General features: G+C 45.5%; 1 protein-coding gene across 11 annotated transcripts in view; it reads right to left on the bottom strand.

Annotated features, from left to right (window-relative positions):
* Window positions 1-17830, bottom strand: part of PDE1C (phosphodiesterase 1C) — a 1636609-nt gene that overhangs the window by 266342 nt on the left and 1352437 nt on the right. For all 11 annotated transcript variants that reach the window (XM_085607521.1, XM_085607513.1, XM_085607514.1 and 8 more), the window contains 2 exons: window positions 17230-17370; window positions 5100-5200 (listed from right to left, as the gene is read on the bottom strand). In XM_085607521.1, the coding sequence (XP_085463647.1) occupies window positions 5100-5200; window positions 17230-17370 (242 nt within the window). The remainder of the gene's footprint in view (window positions 1-5099; window positions 5201-17229; window positions 17371-17830) is intronic.

The raw sequence follows: 17830 nt of genomic DNA, 5'->3' as shown, positions 1-17830 counted from the left end.
TGGTGCCCATTCAACAATTACCAAGTCAATGATGTTCAGGGCAGAGCACAGCTCTGCTTAGATGTGTCTTGTCCACCTTGGACCTTGTGTGATGGAATTATGTGGGTCTTCATGCAGCAGAGGAAGAACCCCACCTGCAATATCCCTGAGGTTCTGGCTGTAGTGCCCTAACAAACAGATGGCCTTCAATGAGCACAGTGGCAGAGTGCCTGAAGAAACACCTATCCTACCATTAAATCAATTGTCTTACACTCCCTGTGCAGAAAAGGAGTTAGGGTTCAGCTTGCAAGAGAATGCTGAACCACAAGGTTTTTGAGATCGGGATGCTGCATCTAGAACTTAGGGTCAACCTGCCTGTTGCAAAGACATCCTGTATGCCCTGTGCACCCCCATTTTGTTTTCTGACTGGTACTGGTGGCAAGTGACTCTGACTGTCCCTGGGCTCTTCCTAACCAGGCCGAAGGCCAGTACTATGTTGAAAACACATTGAAAACACACCCATACATTAGTGTACAGTATGGGGCTTATTTTGATGTCAGGCAGACTTGCGTCCACCCGAAGCCATCGCGAAAACTGGACCGACCGACCTCCGGTCAGCAGTCCCTACCGCCGAATCACTGTGCGACCGAACATGGTGAGGTCGCATACTCCCATTCCTCTTTGGGAGCTTGTGTTATGACCATAAACCAGCTGTAACACAAGCTCCCATAGAGGAATGGGAGTCTGTGTTCATCCCTGTACCGCAAGGTGCCTGCCACACGGTGAAGGGATCAACAAGGGGGCACCTATGGCACCCCCTTGGCCCTCAACCAGAGATCGAAAACAGAAGGGGGCCCTGCTAGGGGCCCCCAGACATGGTTTCCGACAGGGTTTCCATGTTGGAACGGACGGCATGGAAACCCAGCCGGAAACTGTGCATCGTAATCCAGAAGGCGGAAAAGCCTTCCATTTGGATTATGGGCTGGTCTCTGGCTGGCTTCCGATGGGGTCCAGGAGTCTGTCTGCTAGTCGCAGACCAGTCGGTTTCAGTTCCAACCGGCTGTATTGCAATCAGCTGGTTGGAATTGAAACCGACGATCTCGATTGAAGGCCTCCCACCTAAGGTCGGAGGCTTTACGATTTAGATCGTAATCAAGCCCTACTTGTTAGGGTACACCTATGATTGGCAGAACATACCCTGTAAGCCCCTAGTACATAATAGGGCAGGGGGATTAAAACTACCAATAAGTCCCTTGTATATAATAGGGCACAGCAGCTAGAGACCAGCAGTACTTTCTGCACTTGCATCTGTACACTGCTGAGAGCCTGAGGTCATTTTAAAAGCAGTCCTGTGTTGCAGCACTGCTTTTAAATATAATTCTGACCAAACTCGACTTTGGTGGTAGGGGCACCTAAAAAGGGATATCCTGCAATATTGTGGCATATTAGATACTTCTAGGGTCTCCCCCAAGGATCCCAGGGGTAGGGGTCAAGGAGGGCCCTTATAAAAAAGGTTTTATATGCCCTGATGATAAAGAATGTGCACATTTCACTTCCCCAATTGTAGTAAAGTTCTTCCCAAAATTGACTTTTGTGCTAGGAGAACTGTGGAGTGAGGATCTACACTATTGTTGTATACATAGGGCAACTAAAGTCTCCCCTAGGTATCCCAGGTGTGGAGGGTCCTGTAACTATTAGCAGAGTCCTTATAAAAGATGTTTGATATGCCCTGGAGTTGAGGAAATTGCACATTTCATTTTCCCCATTGTAGATCCCCAGCCACATAGGATAACGTGGCAATAGTTTATTAATGCATAACTATCTCTAGGAATTAATGAAAATATAATTCAAAGACTTAGGAGAATGATATTGATAAATCCAACAATATGCTATTGTTGAATTTATCCTAAAATATACAGAAAATAAGTTATAAGACTTTCTTTTCTGTAAGCCCAAATTCAGCTTTCCTATGGTCTACCCTGATTGATGAGAGTTAACAGGATCAGCCAGGATGGTTTGATGAAGTAATAAGTTGCTCACCCAAAGAAAGGCTATCTGTAATAGAGAGCTCTGCAACACAGGAATGCCAAAGCAGTGGGGATGGGTCACAAAGCATGAAGCTTCAAAGGGGATAGGACAGGCAGTGAATACCAGGCCTATCTACCCATCAGCTCTTCCGACCGAGCCAGGTGGCAGGCTTCAGCCAGGAATATACAGACGTTAGAAGGAGGTGGGCTATGGAAATGAGCAGTACTGGAGGTTGGTTTAACTAGTTCCTTCTCCTCTGCTGGGATTTCGGCCATACTGAATTTTGGAGGAATAGGTCTTTCTGGGAGAAGATTATGCCTAACGTTGGAGGAAATGGTCATGCTCTGGGGTGTTGTCCTGCTCCTCATTGGACAGGAGTGATCTCCAGCTTGACCCCTGACAACACTGAATAAATATGTGAGAGGTGCAGAGCCTGTCAGATCTGCTGCTTGAAACCGAGAGAAGAAGAAGGCTTGCCAAGCTGAAAACTTGATTTGCACCATCATGCCCTGCATTCTGACTGACTGTGCCTGCTGTATTGTCTGGAACTACAGCACTTTGGATGTACCTTGCTTCAAGAGGAATAAAGAGTGGACTCCCTGCAAGCTACAGGTTAACAGAGCTCACCTGGACCATCACCACCAAGAATCCCCTGCTTGGAGTGTGTCCAGCGGGTTTGTAAGGGTTTTGTCCAGGTGCACTGTGGGAATTATGGTCCCAGCTGTTCAAGGACCATCTTGGAGATTCCAGATCCTTAGATTGTGTTTTGGACAATTTGAAGCCTTAAAAGGAACTTCAGTAAGAAATTTCAGAAGTTTGGACAAGTTTGGAGCAACTTTAGAACAAAGCTCCATAAGGGATCAAATCAATTGCGAGTGCCAAACTGCCAACCTTCAACCGCGAGCTGGTCTGGCCTGCTGGTTCATCCCGCTGTAAAGCTCTGGAAGTCTGACTTCCAGAATTTGACCGGAAGCTCCCTGGAAAGCAAGTTGGTGAACCCTCACCGAATCTGGACTGGTGAAGAGAATCGAGGGGCCCCGGCAGAAAAAGTTCCAGATGAGTTTCTAAGTTGAAGTTAAAATCTCGACCGAGGCCTACTGCGAGAATTATCCGCGCAGGGCTCCATCACGGTTAGCCTGAAGCTTTGACTTGGTCCCAGTCATATGCAACCAGATGTTGACGTTTTAGTGTCATTTAAAGATAAAAATATTTCCTATTTTTAAAAATTGGTATGGGATTTCTATTGTGTGTTGTGTCTAAATTATTCACCGAATTGGTGTTTTTAAATGCTTTGCATACCTAACTTCTAAGTTACGCCTGCATGCTTGCAGCGAAGCTACCAAGGGTTGAGCATGGGAATAATTTATAGAGACCTGTACTGAGTGTACTAACTGTCTTAGTGGCCTTATTGCCAGTGGTAGATGCAAATTTACCACTACTAATAATAACCCACTTTCTAACACTGCCATAATTGTGTCAACCAGAGCCTTGTTAAATGGCAAAAGAGGCTCTGAATTATTACGTTTAGTTTGCAAAATGTCAGTAGAAAGGTTACCTTTAGTCTTCTCATTGGGAAGGAGCAGTTTCAACACTTCTGCGCCAATCCTAAATACAACTGCAAAAGGGCATTTCTTCAGTTGGTGGCCCCAAAGCAAAATTGAGAACAGATACTGACTTCTGTTAGTCAAGACATAAATCAGCACCAGTACAATGAGTATTTAGCAAGCTATCCGTCTGCTCGTCATCATCTTTGTCATTTTTTGTGGCGTCAGACTCAAACCCAAAATATACTCCATCCTCTTGATGTATTGTTGTTGAGGTAGAGGACCCATTAGGAGGGTGTTCTTCCACAATTGCTTGTGCCTTGGTAATGACACACAATGCAATAGGGCGACTTCCAGCTGAGAATGTGCTTAAATTAGGGCGAGAGACAAAACCAGGAACTACTAGCAAGATCAGAGGAATAGGGGTAAACTCATGGGTCAGAGACATGGGGAGAGGGGTGTATTTGTCTGTGGTCAGTTAGCACTTATGAATGGCTCACTGGCAAAGGTTTTACTAGGGACTCACCATGTATTTGGAGCAAGAAGACATGACAGAGAGAGCCAGAATGAATTTGAAGATCTGCAGCATGGCCTCATTGAAGACATCAACCTGATGCATATTCAGCAAGGGCCCAGGGAACTCAGGGTGCAGCAGCTTCAGAATCAGCATAAGGCCAAGGAGGAAGGTAAGGCTTGTATGTGGTTTCTGGAATGGTGATTGTGTGGCATCACCCAAGAGTGGTAGCATCTGGATGCTGATAAGCCTTGTTTACTCTTTCTATGTTTATGTTTCGTCTTGTCCCTTGAATTTGTACTAGGACCAGCCTTGTGATCTAGATGGTGACCAACTTCACTTTTTGTGCTTGGCAACAAGTTTGCTTCTGGCTCCCTGGTGACTTTGGGATGTATCAGGGAACATTTGGCACTGGACTTGGAGTCAAGCAATATAGACAAACACTGTGTGTTCATAACAGACATCTTATTTGGATACATGGATCATAGTTTGAAGCCTGTCGTCTTTGGGGGTGATATCCATGCAGACAACCAAAAGAATTTGAACCAAAGGGTTTTTGGTAAGAACCAAAATTCGTAACTGAGGAGCTCAGGTCAGAGTGGAAGATTTCTGAAAAAGAGGAATTGGTATAAGTACACAGATGTGGCCCTTTGCTGTGATGTCAGAAGTCAGTTCGGAGTAATGAATGAAGCAGATATTGCCACCAGCTGGAATACATGCGAGATTGCAAGAATTACTGGATCCAGTTATATGGAGAGTCGCAGAGTGCTAAATCTGTGGTCAGCAGTATCCATCAGAAAGATAAAGTGCAATCTACAATTCTCCTTTTGCACGAGGTTGAATAACTGCTACTTTGATCTCAAATAGCAATGGGTACATACGCAGAATACTAATTGCCGACACTGGATAAAGTATATAACTAATGTCACTGTATGCTTCAGAATTTGACATCTCTAAAACTCTCCTATTATATGCAATTAATCTCAATCTGAATAGAAAGTATTACATGCCCCAGGTGCTCCTGCTGAACTTACCTTGTCTGAATATGAAAGTTGTTAGTGGTTCCTGTGTGCTCATAGTCATGAACGGCAGCTGCGAAGATCATAGCAAAGATTTCCAGCTCTGTTAACCAGTGCTGAAAGAAAGAGATTAGAAAGCAATCAGATGATTTGTCATGCTCATAGGCAACGAGGTTTTTTTGTCTTTGGAAGAAAGCTCTCCCTGTGCTGAAAGCACAAAAGCACAAGTCATTATCTTGTCCTTTCCATGCTGCTCACCAGCTGTTCAAAAGGCACAGTCTGCCAGATGTGCTGGAAATGTTCTCTTTTATGCCTGATGATACACCTATTGTAAATCAATTTTATAACTTTACTTATATAGTTGAAAAATGTTTTCATCTGCTGAGAACCTAAAAAATAAATTTTATTTTGATTTATTTCAAAGTACAATGCATCCTTTTGTGTTCAAATGGTATATTTTGTAAAATGTACATGTCCGTATCAGTATAGATTTTTTGCTTTTTACACATAAGATCTGATTATGAGTGACCCAGAAAATAGCAACACCTGTGCAAACACCTGTTTACTTAGAGATCAAAAATAAAATAGGTGTGGTGCTTATAGCATCCGGTAATTAAAACAAGTGTGATTTAGTTTGCTCTTTCCATTAAATTTCAGCAGTCCAATATTGCTGGAATTTAACAGGTGAAAAATGCCCGATAAATACTGGTCCATGCAGATTTGGGTGCATGAAACACCAAAATGTGAGAGTTATGCACCATTTTCATGGCAAAACTCATGATAGGTGGAATTTCTCACATCCAATAAATTGAAAACCCTGGGGTATTTGATTTTATCAGGTGTAATCAAATCAAATAAAAAATAAAAAAACAGTACTTATAAAGTGCAGTTAATGACCCGTCAGAGTACCTTGTTGCTGAGAGCCCTGCTGCTTATGGAGGGTTCAGTTGAACAGTCAGGTCTTGAGTCCTTTCCTGAATTCCAGCAGAGAGGAAGAGGTCTTGAGGTGAAGGTGAAGGGTAGGTTATTCCAGACCTTCCCAGTGAGGTAGAAGAAGGAGCATCCTCCACTGTTGCTTCAGCAATTGCTAGGGATATGAGTGAGAGAGCTCAGGTGTCTGGAGAGATCATGAAAGTTCAGGCGGTGGTTGATATATGCTGGTCCTTCGTTGTGTAGCATCAGCATTTTGAATTGACATGTATTCTGAATGGGGAGACAGTGGAGCTTCTTGAGGTGAGGGTGATGTGGATTTGCTTTAAGAGGTCGCGGATTAGTCTGACTGCTGAGTTCTATATGGTCTGCAGTCTCTTCAGGAGGTGTGAGGTGATTCCTACATAAAGTGTGTTGCTGTAGTCCAGCCAGCTGGTGAATAGGGATTGAGAGATGGTTCATCTGGTGTTGAAGTGGAGCCATTTGAAGATCTCATGGAGCATGAGGAAGCAGACAAAGGACACTGCATTGATCTGGCTTTTCATGGTGAGCTTGCTGTCCAGGATGATGCCAAGGTTGCAGGCATGGTCTGTTGGAGTGGGTGAGGGTCCTAGTACGAAAGGCCACCCGGCGTTGTTCCACGGGAAAGTGTTGTGCCCAAAGATCAGCACTTCCATTTTGTCTGTATTGAGTTTTAGGCAGTTGTCTTTCATACAGTCGCAGAGCTCGTCATGCACTTGCAGAAGTTGGCCATCGTGGTGGAGGGAGCTTTTGACAGCGTAGGATGAGCTGGGAGTCGTCTGCATAAGATATGTTTAGTTTATAGGTTCTGGCAATGTTGAATAAGGGGGTCATTTAGATGTTGAACATTGTAGGGCTGAGGGACGAGCTTTCCGGGACACTGTAGCTTTTGTTCTTAGCTTCCGAGGTGAAAGGTGATAGGCAGATTCTGTGGGTACTTCCGGTGAGGAAGAAGGCGATCCATTTAAGGGCGTCTCTTTGGATTCATAAAATGGTGAAGCCTCTTGATAAGGGTGTGATGGATCACAGTGTAGAATGCTGCCAAGAGGTCGAGGAGAATCAGGGCTGCCATTTCTCCTCAGTCAAGGAGGGTTCTGATGTTGTCAGTGGCAGCGATCAGGGGGGTTTCAGTGCTGTCACTGGTGCAGAATCCTGATTGGGAGGTGTCCAAAAGATTGTTGTTCCCCAAGTGTTCCTCGAGTTGGTGGTTGATGGCCTTTTTGAGGACTTTAACGGGAAAGGGGAGCAGCAAGATGGGATGGTAGCTCTTGAGTTCACTGGGGTCAGCAGATGATTTCTTGAGAAGGGGTTTGACTTCAGCCTGTTTCCATTCTTTGGGGTGGGTGGCCATGGTGATGGATGCGTTGAAGATGGTGGTGAGCTTGTTGCTGATTATCTGGCTCCCGAGGTTGAAGATGCAGTGGGTGCAGGGATCAGTGGGTGCTCTGGAGTGGAAGAAGTTCATAATGGCTGTGGTGGTTTGAGTGGTGAGCAGGTCTCAGGTGGTGAGCAGGTGGTTGGGGTTTGCCTCTGTGGGAGCGTGGAGACTGAGGAGGTTGGTGGCAGTGGGTGGGGTCCAAAGCTTGTGTGGAGATCCTGTTGTGGAAGAAGTTGACCAAGGGGGTCACAGAGTTCATGGGAAGTGGTAATGTTTTTAGGGGTTGAGGAGTTGGAGAACTCCCCTTACAATGTTGAGTTCTTTGCTGTGGTTAGAACTGGCATCTATGTGGTCAACCAGGGAGCTTCTTTTCATCTCTTTCAGGAGTTGATGGCATTGGTCGAGGGATATCTTGAAATTGGCTTCTTCAGTGGGCTACTTGCTGGTGGTTCCTTTCCAGTCTCATACAGTGGCATTTTGTGGTTTCCAGTTCCGTGGTGAACCAACACACCTGTTTGGAGGATCTCTTGTGTTTGGTTGCCTTTACGGGGTGAGTCTGTCAACGCAGTTGGTGATGCAGGCAGAGACGTTCATGACAGCCTGTTCTAGGTTAGTTGCGGTGTCAGGGTGAGAGGCGCTGAGGCCATCAGTACACTGGCTCTCTGATACATTGTTCCAGATTCATTGGGAGGTGCTGAGCAGCCTGGTGTCAGTGCCAGGGGATCCTGTGATGGTGAAGTGGACGATGGTGTGGTCTGTCCAGGTAAGTTCTGTGACACGGCTATACTTGACTCTGTCACTCGCTGTGAAGATGGGGTCAAGTGTGTGTTGTGCGGTGTGTGTGGGATTGGTGGATAGTTAAGTGACATTGATGTTGCTCATGCATTCGATGAGGGTGTTGGTGTTGTTAAGGTCATTTAGGTGAAATTTAAGGTCTCCAATGAAGATGTAGTGTTTGGAGTCAATGGTGAAAGAGGCGATGAATTCTTGGATGGTGTCCCAGAAGCTGGGGTGGAGTCCTGGCGGTCTGTAGGTGAGGGTGCCTCTGATGGTGGGTTTGCCATCATTTTGGAGACAGAAGTTGAGATGTTCCATGATCGGGGTGGTGTCGTCTGTGGTGGAGGAAAAGTGATTTTTTTCTTTGTGGATGATAGTGATTCTGCCTCTGTGTTTGTTGATGTGGTCTCGGTGTGCTATCTTTTAGCCACCGGGTGTTGCTGAGGCAATGTCAGGCACAGATTCGGGGTTGAGCCAAGTCTCAGTAAGGAAGATGATGTCGGGGGTGAGGGAGGTGATGGTGTCCCAGATCTCAGTGGTGGGCCTGCAGAGCGATTGTGCAGTGAGCAGGAGGCAGGGTGTGGTTCAGAAGCAATCGTGGTCAGCGTTGTGGTGGTCGTTGTGCGTGCGGGTGCTCCCGTGTTTCAGAAGAAGAGAACAGACAGTACCTGCAGGAAAAAGTTCCTAGTGTTGATTGTGGAGAGGTGGCACTCAGAGTTCATTGGAGGTGTATCTTTGGGTGGAGGAAAACCCAGGGGTCCTGGCGCTGGGCGTGGTCCAGGCGCAGACGGTCTTGCTTTGGCACTCGTTGGGAGTGGCCTCACTGAGCCTCCATTAAGTAGGTCCTGGGAAGATGGAGGGGCGCTGGGCAGAGTGCGGGGCAGGCAGGGAGCGGGAGGAAAAACAGCAGGAAAAAGAGCGGCAAAGTGGGAAAAACTGAGCACAGAAAGGATAATACAAAGAAAATAAAGAGGAAAGCACCAATCAGGCAAAATTACACTAACAAACTGCAACATTAAGGCAAGTAATGGGCAAATAATAGGGAAAAGTTACCAAAAAAATGACAGTCAGGCGCAACAAGCAGTACAAACAGGGGCACATCGAGCAGCAAAGTGGGAAAACTGCACACAGAAGGGGGAAAACAATGACAAAACAGAAGAAAAATACAGCAACAATCAAGCAAGATTACAGTACCAAAAGGTGGAACTAAGCAGCAGCACAGGGATCTAGTATGGGGACCTGCTCAATTGGTTAGCGCTGCTGCCTTCATTCAGAAGGTATTGGGAGGAGGGAGGGCCGCTGAAAGGAGGACGAGAAAGGCAGGAAGCAGGAAGGAAAACGGGAGAAAAAAGAGCAGCAAAGCAGGAAAACAGCGGCAATACAGAAGGAAAATACAGCAATAACCAGGCAAGATTACAGTAACTAAAGGGAGAATGAGGCAGCAGAAGGGGGAGCTGGTATGGAGACCTGCTCAATGGGGTCGCACTGCGGCCTCCATTAAGTAATTCCTGGGAAGAGGGAGTGGCACGGGGCAGAGGGCGGGTCAGGTGGGTCAGGAGGGGGTGAAAGTGGCAGGAAAAAGAGAGGCAAAGCTGGAAAATGGCACACAGAAGTGGAAAAACGACGGCAATACAGAGGGAAAATACAGCAACAATCAGGCAAGATTACAGTAACAAAAGGCGAAATAAGCAGCAGCAGGGTGAGCTGGTATGGAGACCTGCCAATGGGGTCGAGTTGCAGCCTCCATTAAGGCAGTCCTGGGAAGAGGGAGGGGCGCTCGGCACATGGCTGGGCAGGCGGAAAGTGGGAGGAAAAATGTCAGGAAAAAGAGAGGCAAAGCGGGAAAATGGTGCACAGAAGGGCGGAAACAATGCCAATACAGAAGGAAAATACAGCAACAATCAGGCAAGATTACAATAACAAAAGGCAGAATAAAGCTAAAGCAGGGGGACCTGGTATGTAGACCTGCTCAATGGGGTCATGCTGAGGCCTCGATTAAGTATGTCCTGGGAGGTGGGAGGTGGGAGGGAAGCTGAGTGGAGGGCGGGAAGTGGAAGGGAAAAAAACGATGAAGTTGGAAAACCAGCGCACAGAAAGGGTGAAAAACAACAGCAATAACAAAGGAGAAAAGCAACAATCAGGCAAAATTACTGTAACAAAAAGCAAACAGTAGGGCGAAGTTAAAATAAAGTGACAGTCAGGCACAACAAGTAGTACAAAGGGCAGCATGTAGAGCGTCGAAGCGGGAAAACGATGCACAGAAGGGGAAAACACTGGAAATACAGCAACAGTCAGGCAAGATTACAATTGCAACAAGCATTTGCAATGCAATAGGTCTCGCATTTATACGAGTTTGAGCTATTGGCATTGTAAATGACAGTGCCTTTTATTTATGTTTTTAAAAAACCAAACTTAAATAAAAAGCATTGTCATTTACAATGCCAATAGCTCAAACTCGTATAAATGCGAGACCTATTGCATTGCAAATGCTTGTTTCATAAGAAATGAGGGGTTCAGTCACCCTAAATGTACCCCGGAGAAGATGTTGCCGAAGGACCTACAGTCAAGAGAAGCAGCACGTCCCCCATGCGGGCACACGCTGCCCCCCCCCGGCTGCCATCACCCAGTTGAAGAAGGGTAGCTCTGTGGTCAATGCCCCATGAATCCATGAGCAGAGGCGCTATCGTCAACGCTTATATAAAATAAACAAGTCGATGCACGTGTAGAGCTGTGTACACAGGCTCTGAAGAGTCCATCTCTGAAAACCAATTAAGAAAACAGAGAAGATAATTCATGTGGCAGGTCACAGGTGTGGTCAGTGCTGGCACCAGCGGCCAAGCACCCGCCTTGGCACTCGAAGGGGCGTTGAGACAAGCCGGGCCTGTTTGCAAACGCAACAAAAAGCCCGCTTAAGGGGTGTCTCAGGGGCTTTAGGGCGCAGCCAGGACCGGTCCCTTGTTTCCAGGAGCTGATTAAACATTTGCTTCGTGGTTCTGCCTTCCTCCCTGTGCCACCGGCTGAAACCCGGGAACCTGGTTGTGCCAAAACCAAGGCCCTTACATAAGGTTATGACGTCACTGCTCCGTAGCCCTGCCAACTCTCCACGGTGCATTGCATCTTTCTATTTTGGATTTGATGCAATTGTTAAATCATGTTCCCTCAGCGCACCCCGAGAGGATTAACCCTAATCCTCTTTATAATGCAAGTTTCTCAACGAATAGAACGAATAGTCGCTAGGTTTGGTCCTGCAAAGCGCCAAGTGTCTGGTTAAACGGATTATGTTGGGAGGCGCCCCGCCCGCTCAGCCCTGCGTCACTCATGGGTAACAGGGTTCGTTGTGCCCTCGGCTGAATGACATACCCAGAATCCAGAGAACCATGGGCGTTAGATGCGATAATGCGCCGTGTGTGTGCTGACATACACATCACTTTACATAGCTGATGTGTGTGTGTGATGCGCGCACACAGCTGGGGTGTGCAGTGATGTTTTATGGATGGGGTGTGAGTGAGTTCGAACCCGCCCTTGAATATCATAGATAGCAAAATTACCCAATTACTTAATAGGTGCAGAAAAATGTGGTTTAATAAGAAGGTGTAGCGCCGACTCGCACCTTCAGAGAGCTGTAATCAAACGTTGTGACCCTTTGGCGTGGCAAAAATGACTTCAGCAGGACACGTACTCTGTGTGACTAGTGCAAAGTGTGTGTGTGGGGGGGTGGAGGGGGGTATTTTAACATTTCTGGCTTCTCGGCTCCTCCCATGATCTGGCCACCTGGAATGAGAAGGCAGTGGGAGCAGCCGTCTAAGGACGAGTCTTGATAACAAGCGCACACTGAAGCTGAGAAGAGGGAGTGGGAGGGGGGAGTGGGGGCAGGCACGCAGGCTGCCAAATGGTGCGCTGAAAGGGATCGCGATCACAAGTTAGATGCGATAATGCGCCGTGTGCGTGCTGACGTACACATCACTTTACATAGCTGATGTGTGTGTGTGACGCGCGCACACAGCTGGGGTGTGCAGTGATGTTTTATGGATGGGGTGTGAGTGAGTTCGAACCCGCCCTTGAATATCATAGATAGCAAAATTACCCAATTACTTAATAGGTGCAGAAAAATGTGGTTTAATAAGAAGGTGTAGCGCCGACTCGCACCTTCAGAGAGCTGTAATCAAACGTTGTGACCCTTTGGCGTGGCAAAAATGACTTCAGCAGGACACGTACTCTGTGTGACTAGTGCAAAGTGTGTGTGTGTGGGGGTGGAGGGGGGTATTTTAACATTTCTGGCTTCTCGGCTCCTCCCATGATCTGGCCACCTGGAATGAGAAGGCAGTGGGAGCAGCCGTCTAAGGACGAGTCTTGATAACAAGCGCACACTGAAGCTGAGAAGAGGGAGTGGGAGGGGGGAGTGGGGGCAGGCACGCAGGCTGCCAAATGGTGCGCTGAAAGGGATCGCGATCACAAGTTAGATGCGATAATGCGCCGTGTGCGTGCTGACGTACACATCACTTTACATAGCTGATGTGTGTGTGTGACGCGCGCACACAGCTGGGGTGTGCAGTGATGTTTTATGGATGGGGTGTGAGTGAGTTCGAACCCGCCCTTGAATATCATAGATAGCAAAATTACCCAATTACTTAATAGGTGCAGAAAAATGTGGTTTAATAAGAAGGTGTAGCGCCGACTCGCACCTTCAGAGAGCTGTAATCAAACGTTGTGACCCTTTGGCGTGGCAAAAATGACTTCAGCAGGACACGTACTCTGTGTGACTAGTGCAAAGTGTGTGTGTGTGGGGGTGGAGGGGGGTATTTTAACATTTCTGGCTTCTCGGCTCCTCCCATGATCTGGCCACGTGGAATGAGAAGGCAGTGGGAGCAGCCGTCTAAGGACGAGTCTTGATAACAAGCGCGCACTGAAGCTGAGAAGAGGGAGTGGGAGGGGGGAGTGGGGGCGGGCACGCAGGCTGCCAAATGGTGCGCTGAAAGGGATCGCGATCACATCACGGCGAAAGTGAAAGCAAACGAGTGCTTTCAGGCCTCCAAATGGTGCGCGCGCCCGGACGGCGCACATGCACTGTATTTGGAGGCCTGAAAATCCACTGTTTGCACTTCCAAAACTCGCTTACTATAAGTCTCGCCAGAGCAGCGCTAAAGCGCTGTCTCAGGCGAGACCTAAAAAGCAGAATTAAGCAGCAGCAGTGGGAGCTGGTATGGGGACCTGATGTGGTGTTATAAATTCGATTTATCACTGCAGAGCACCCATGGCCAGGCCATTCGGTTTCCAAATGAAAATATATAACAATGCAGGTATAATTGGCAAAATGACTGGTACAATGTAACATATTTTTTACATGAGTGGATGTGGATACAAAACACATTTAGTTGATCAAAGCCCAAGGAGTCAATCTTTGTAGAACATAGGGCCAGATGTACTATAAAAGTTTGCAGTTGCAAACACTCTAATTTGTCAAACCAGAGTGTTTCTTATGTATGACACCAATTTTAGGAGTCAGTCATCTTTTACCAACTTCTAAAATGATTTCCAAATGGTTACCAAGTCACAATTTGGATGGGGTGTGTTGTGAGAATCCCTTCCAAATTGTGAATTGGTACCTTGCGCCTCAATAGCTTGCAACCGGAATTCCAGAGGAACGCTGACAAATCTCACTGAAATGTAAAACAAAAAAAACGTGGTTTTCCTTGAAGGAAATCAGTCCGTTTTATGAAAAAATGATTTATTTAAAAACAATCTTAGACAAGGTGATCTGTTCGCCCTTTTAGGTCACCATCCCTGTGATTTTGACCAATCAGAGTGACTGATTCGCAGCCTATCTAATAAATATTTATTAAGTAGTTGTATTGCACTCTACTCCAACTCAGAATTTTACTACCCGAGCTATTAACATATAGGTCGGTTCACAAAACAAATTAGATACATGTTGTAAAAAGACTGGCCACAAATTGAAACCACTTTTTGTGGTATCTTCGTAAACGCGTAAAGCAGATACAAAACATGTTCTGCAATTAGTTAGTATTCCATCATGACTTGGACACACAGCGACAAAACAATCAACCTAATCATAATTGCTTAATGCTTTTCTTTGTCACTTTGGAAGGGGTGTGTTCTGGGAATCCCTTCCAAAGTGTGAATCGATACCTCATGTATCAATACCTTGCGACCAGAATTCCAGAGAACCACTGCCACTCTCACTGAAACTTTTTTTTGTTAAAAGCAGCCTTTTTCTTTTCAGGAAATCAGCCTGCTTCACAAAAAAGGTTTCTTTATGTTTTTTAAAAATACAGATAAGGTGGCCTGTTGACCTTTGGAGGCCACCATCTCTGTGATTTTGACCAATCAGAGTGAATCTCAATGTGCGGCCTACCTAATGAATATTAATTGGGTAGCTGGAAACAGCGACCCAGTCCAAATCAACATTTTATGAGCAAAGCTATTGGCATAGAGGGAGGTTCTAAAAATAAATTAGATACTCATCGCAAACAGACTAGCCGCAAATTGAAATCCATTTTGCAGCATCTTCGTAAAAGTGTAAACCAGATACAAAAAACGCTCTGCGATTATGACTTTGACACACAGACAAGAATATCAAAATAATAACAATTGCTTAATGCTGTTCTTTTTCAATTTTTAATGTGGAAACGGGCATATTGCTGAGGGAAAATGTAAGTGTATTTCTACTGTGGGACTGCGAGAGGTGTACTAGAAGTGCAAATACAAATAATAACGTATGAAAGAGAAGATCAAAACTTAAGAGGGGAATAATACAATGACTGGACAGAGGAGTGGTGTTTGGCGGGTAGGTAGCTTTGGAACTTTTCCTGTTTGAAAAACATTCCAGGACCTAGATAGATGCCTAACGTCATCCCACCTCTTAATTTGGCCTAGAAAACTTATGATATAAAAATATTGATAAGACAGCAATAACAGTTGCTTTTCTAAATAGAGACAGATTAGTGAATGTATTAAAAATATACAAAAGGAGATATAACTGTTTTCTTTTATTGTATCTAGGGGTGGGCAACATTTTTCTCCAGTTAGCTACTAAGACGAAATCTCCCCCTTTTATTAATTTACCTAAGGAATGAAATTGCGTTTGAAAAATGCCAATGACTGTTCAAGTGCACCAGAGAAAACAGAGAGCTTCTTCCTTGAACACAGAAAACCACCTGAGTGTGTGCTGCCTGCGCATCCCTGGAGCATACAGCATAGCCCAGAGGGCTGTAGCGCTGATCCTAACAGTTTGAACTATTGCTATAGATTGAAAGGGAGGCCAAAAAAGTCACTGTTCTTTCAGCATTCTGATATGCCATATTTTCTACCAATCTAAATATTGCCAAGTGTTAGCACAATTCTGATTGGCTTCTGGCAGTCATTCAGAAGAGCCCTATCACAAACTGCGATACTTTTGACTCATGCACAGATTGGTCCCCATGCGACAATCCATGGACTGCAGAGAAGCTACTTTTTGCTGTTCTCTTTTTTAGCTTTTTGTAGGTGGAAGTGGGTACTCGAAAAATGGCAGGTGCATGTCAGGCTGGGCTTGGCAGTTCTGGCTAGACTCTTCCTATTGGGGTACAGCTAAGTCTGATTTGCCTGTTGATTGGTCCCTGTCTGAAATGGCACAATGGTCACATACATTTACTGGATTCCCCCTGACTGCCAATAGCTTCTGCAAGCATTCTACCCATCCCTTTCTATTTCAGTGTGACACCCTGTGTACAATGGGTATGCCCAGAAATAGGTGCTAGGGAACTCAGACTGCACCTCACTGATGAGACTCAAGAATGCCGAAACCTGTTTTTGGTTGCTTGTGTTTCCATCTAGAGAGGACTTGGCCTAACAGATTGGGCTGAAAGGTTCCTTTTCCTTTGCATTTAGCCGGCCCATGCCTAGAGTGGCATAGTAGATCTAAAAATGATGGGCTGCAAAGTGGACATAAGATGTTGTGTTTCAGGGGCCCTAAGTATGACAAGTATGCCCATGGTTAGGCCTCATGCTCATTGTGCCACTGGACTCCAACAGCAGCTGCTGATAAGACACAGCACAGAAAGCTGCAAACGGCTGCAGAAGAATTGTGCCCTCTTTGCACTTTTACTAATAGGGAGCTGAAAATGTTGAGGTCAATTCACAAAACCATGTAAAACTACATACAAGAGTATTCCTGTATTAGTACTTCTCTTACTCATACGTGCTTTTGTAAATTAGCCCCAAAATTCCTAATATTTGCTTTGCTGTGGCTAATTTCTTTAGAATGGTTCGGAATAATTGTAGTGTTTCACATATTAAGAAGGGCGACGATTGATGTATTTATAAAAGGTTGTGTTCGAAAGAAAATAATAACCACCATATTAATTGAGGGTTTAGTATACGAAAAAGTAAACTTGTGTGTATTGTAACTATCACTTGATATGATTGCATTCACGGGTGGCTTGTAGATATTCTTCCCATTGCGATAACTAAGCCCTATAAATCTCATGTGTAAATTTAGCTGGGCACAACAACGGCAACCTGATGAATACTGAAATACCACAACAAATTGAAAATTAAAGTGGTTATTATTCTGCGCTGCATGCTAGTCCATTGTTTTCTTTGCTCAAAGTGCCACGACAGGCTGAAGGCACCCACATAAAATCAGTTTTTACCAGTCTGAAAAGGGAAGGCTATCCCAATGGGCTAAGCCTTTGCCTGTCAGTAGGAGAACCCCAGCAGCTCAAGTTAGTTTTGGCCTCAATGGTGACATACGTCTCGAGCCATGTGGCACAGCGAACTACCTGGCCTGAGTCTAGACATATCCATCCTATTGATGGTACTCGCAGAGAAGAACAAAAGTCATGACTTGGTAAACACTCTGGGCAGCATTCTAGTCAACTGAGTTTCTGCTCACAGTGACATACAAACAGGACCAACCATAGGCTCCTCTTCCTTCATTAGCTTTAGAAGCCACGCCATCTTGGAACAGCAATGGATAGTTCTCTAAGTGACTCAAAATGTAAATTCATTTTGGCAATGCTCAAAACACAAGGTACTTACTGCTACACCGGTCTTAAAGAGGAGGTAATGGACTGTTTGCGTAACATCCGCTGCATGCATCAGATTGTGGTAGGGGTTTTTGTGTTTGCTGTAACCAACCTCCAGTGCTTCCACAAATGAGACCAGGGCGGAAATTGGTATCTGAAGAGGAAGAAACATTGATTACTTGAACTGCATCCGCATTACTAAACAGACAACACTGGGTGCCCTGTAGCATGACAGACAGCACAGGGAATGACACACGCGTGCAGAAAACGAACAACATCACTCATGAACTCGAGTAGCAATGTCAAAATCAATCTTTTACATATTAACATTTGGGCATTGCAACCAATACTGGAACCTAAAGAGGCAACTATGTATAGCATTCGCAATATTCATCAGAATGATGATAGCAACAGTATTGTTTCATATAAATAAATGGCAAATAGAGACAGGAGCGAGCAAGACACCTCGACATGGTAGAACGTCGGCCGTTCATGCTAAAGCAAAGAATGGTCAAACGAAAACAAGATGGGACACTAAAGAAATGAGGTCGAAGCCAGAAAGAAGGTTTACAATTAAAATCTAAAAGAAACAGATGAGTACATAAAAACTGGCA

This window comes from Triturus cristatus, chromosome 5_2 (assembly GCF_964204655.1).
Source record: "Triturus cristatus chromosome 5_2, aTriCri1.1, whole genome shotgun sequence".
Lineage (NCBI taxonomy): Eukaryota > Metazoa > Chordata > Amphibia > Caudata > Salamandridae > Triturus > Triturus cristatus.
This window is presented reverse-complemented; position numbering and strand designations above follow the sequence as displayed.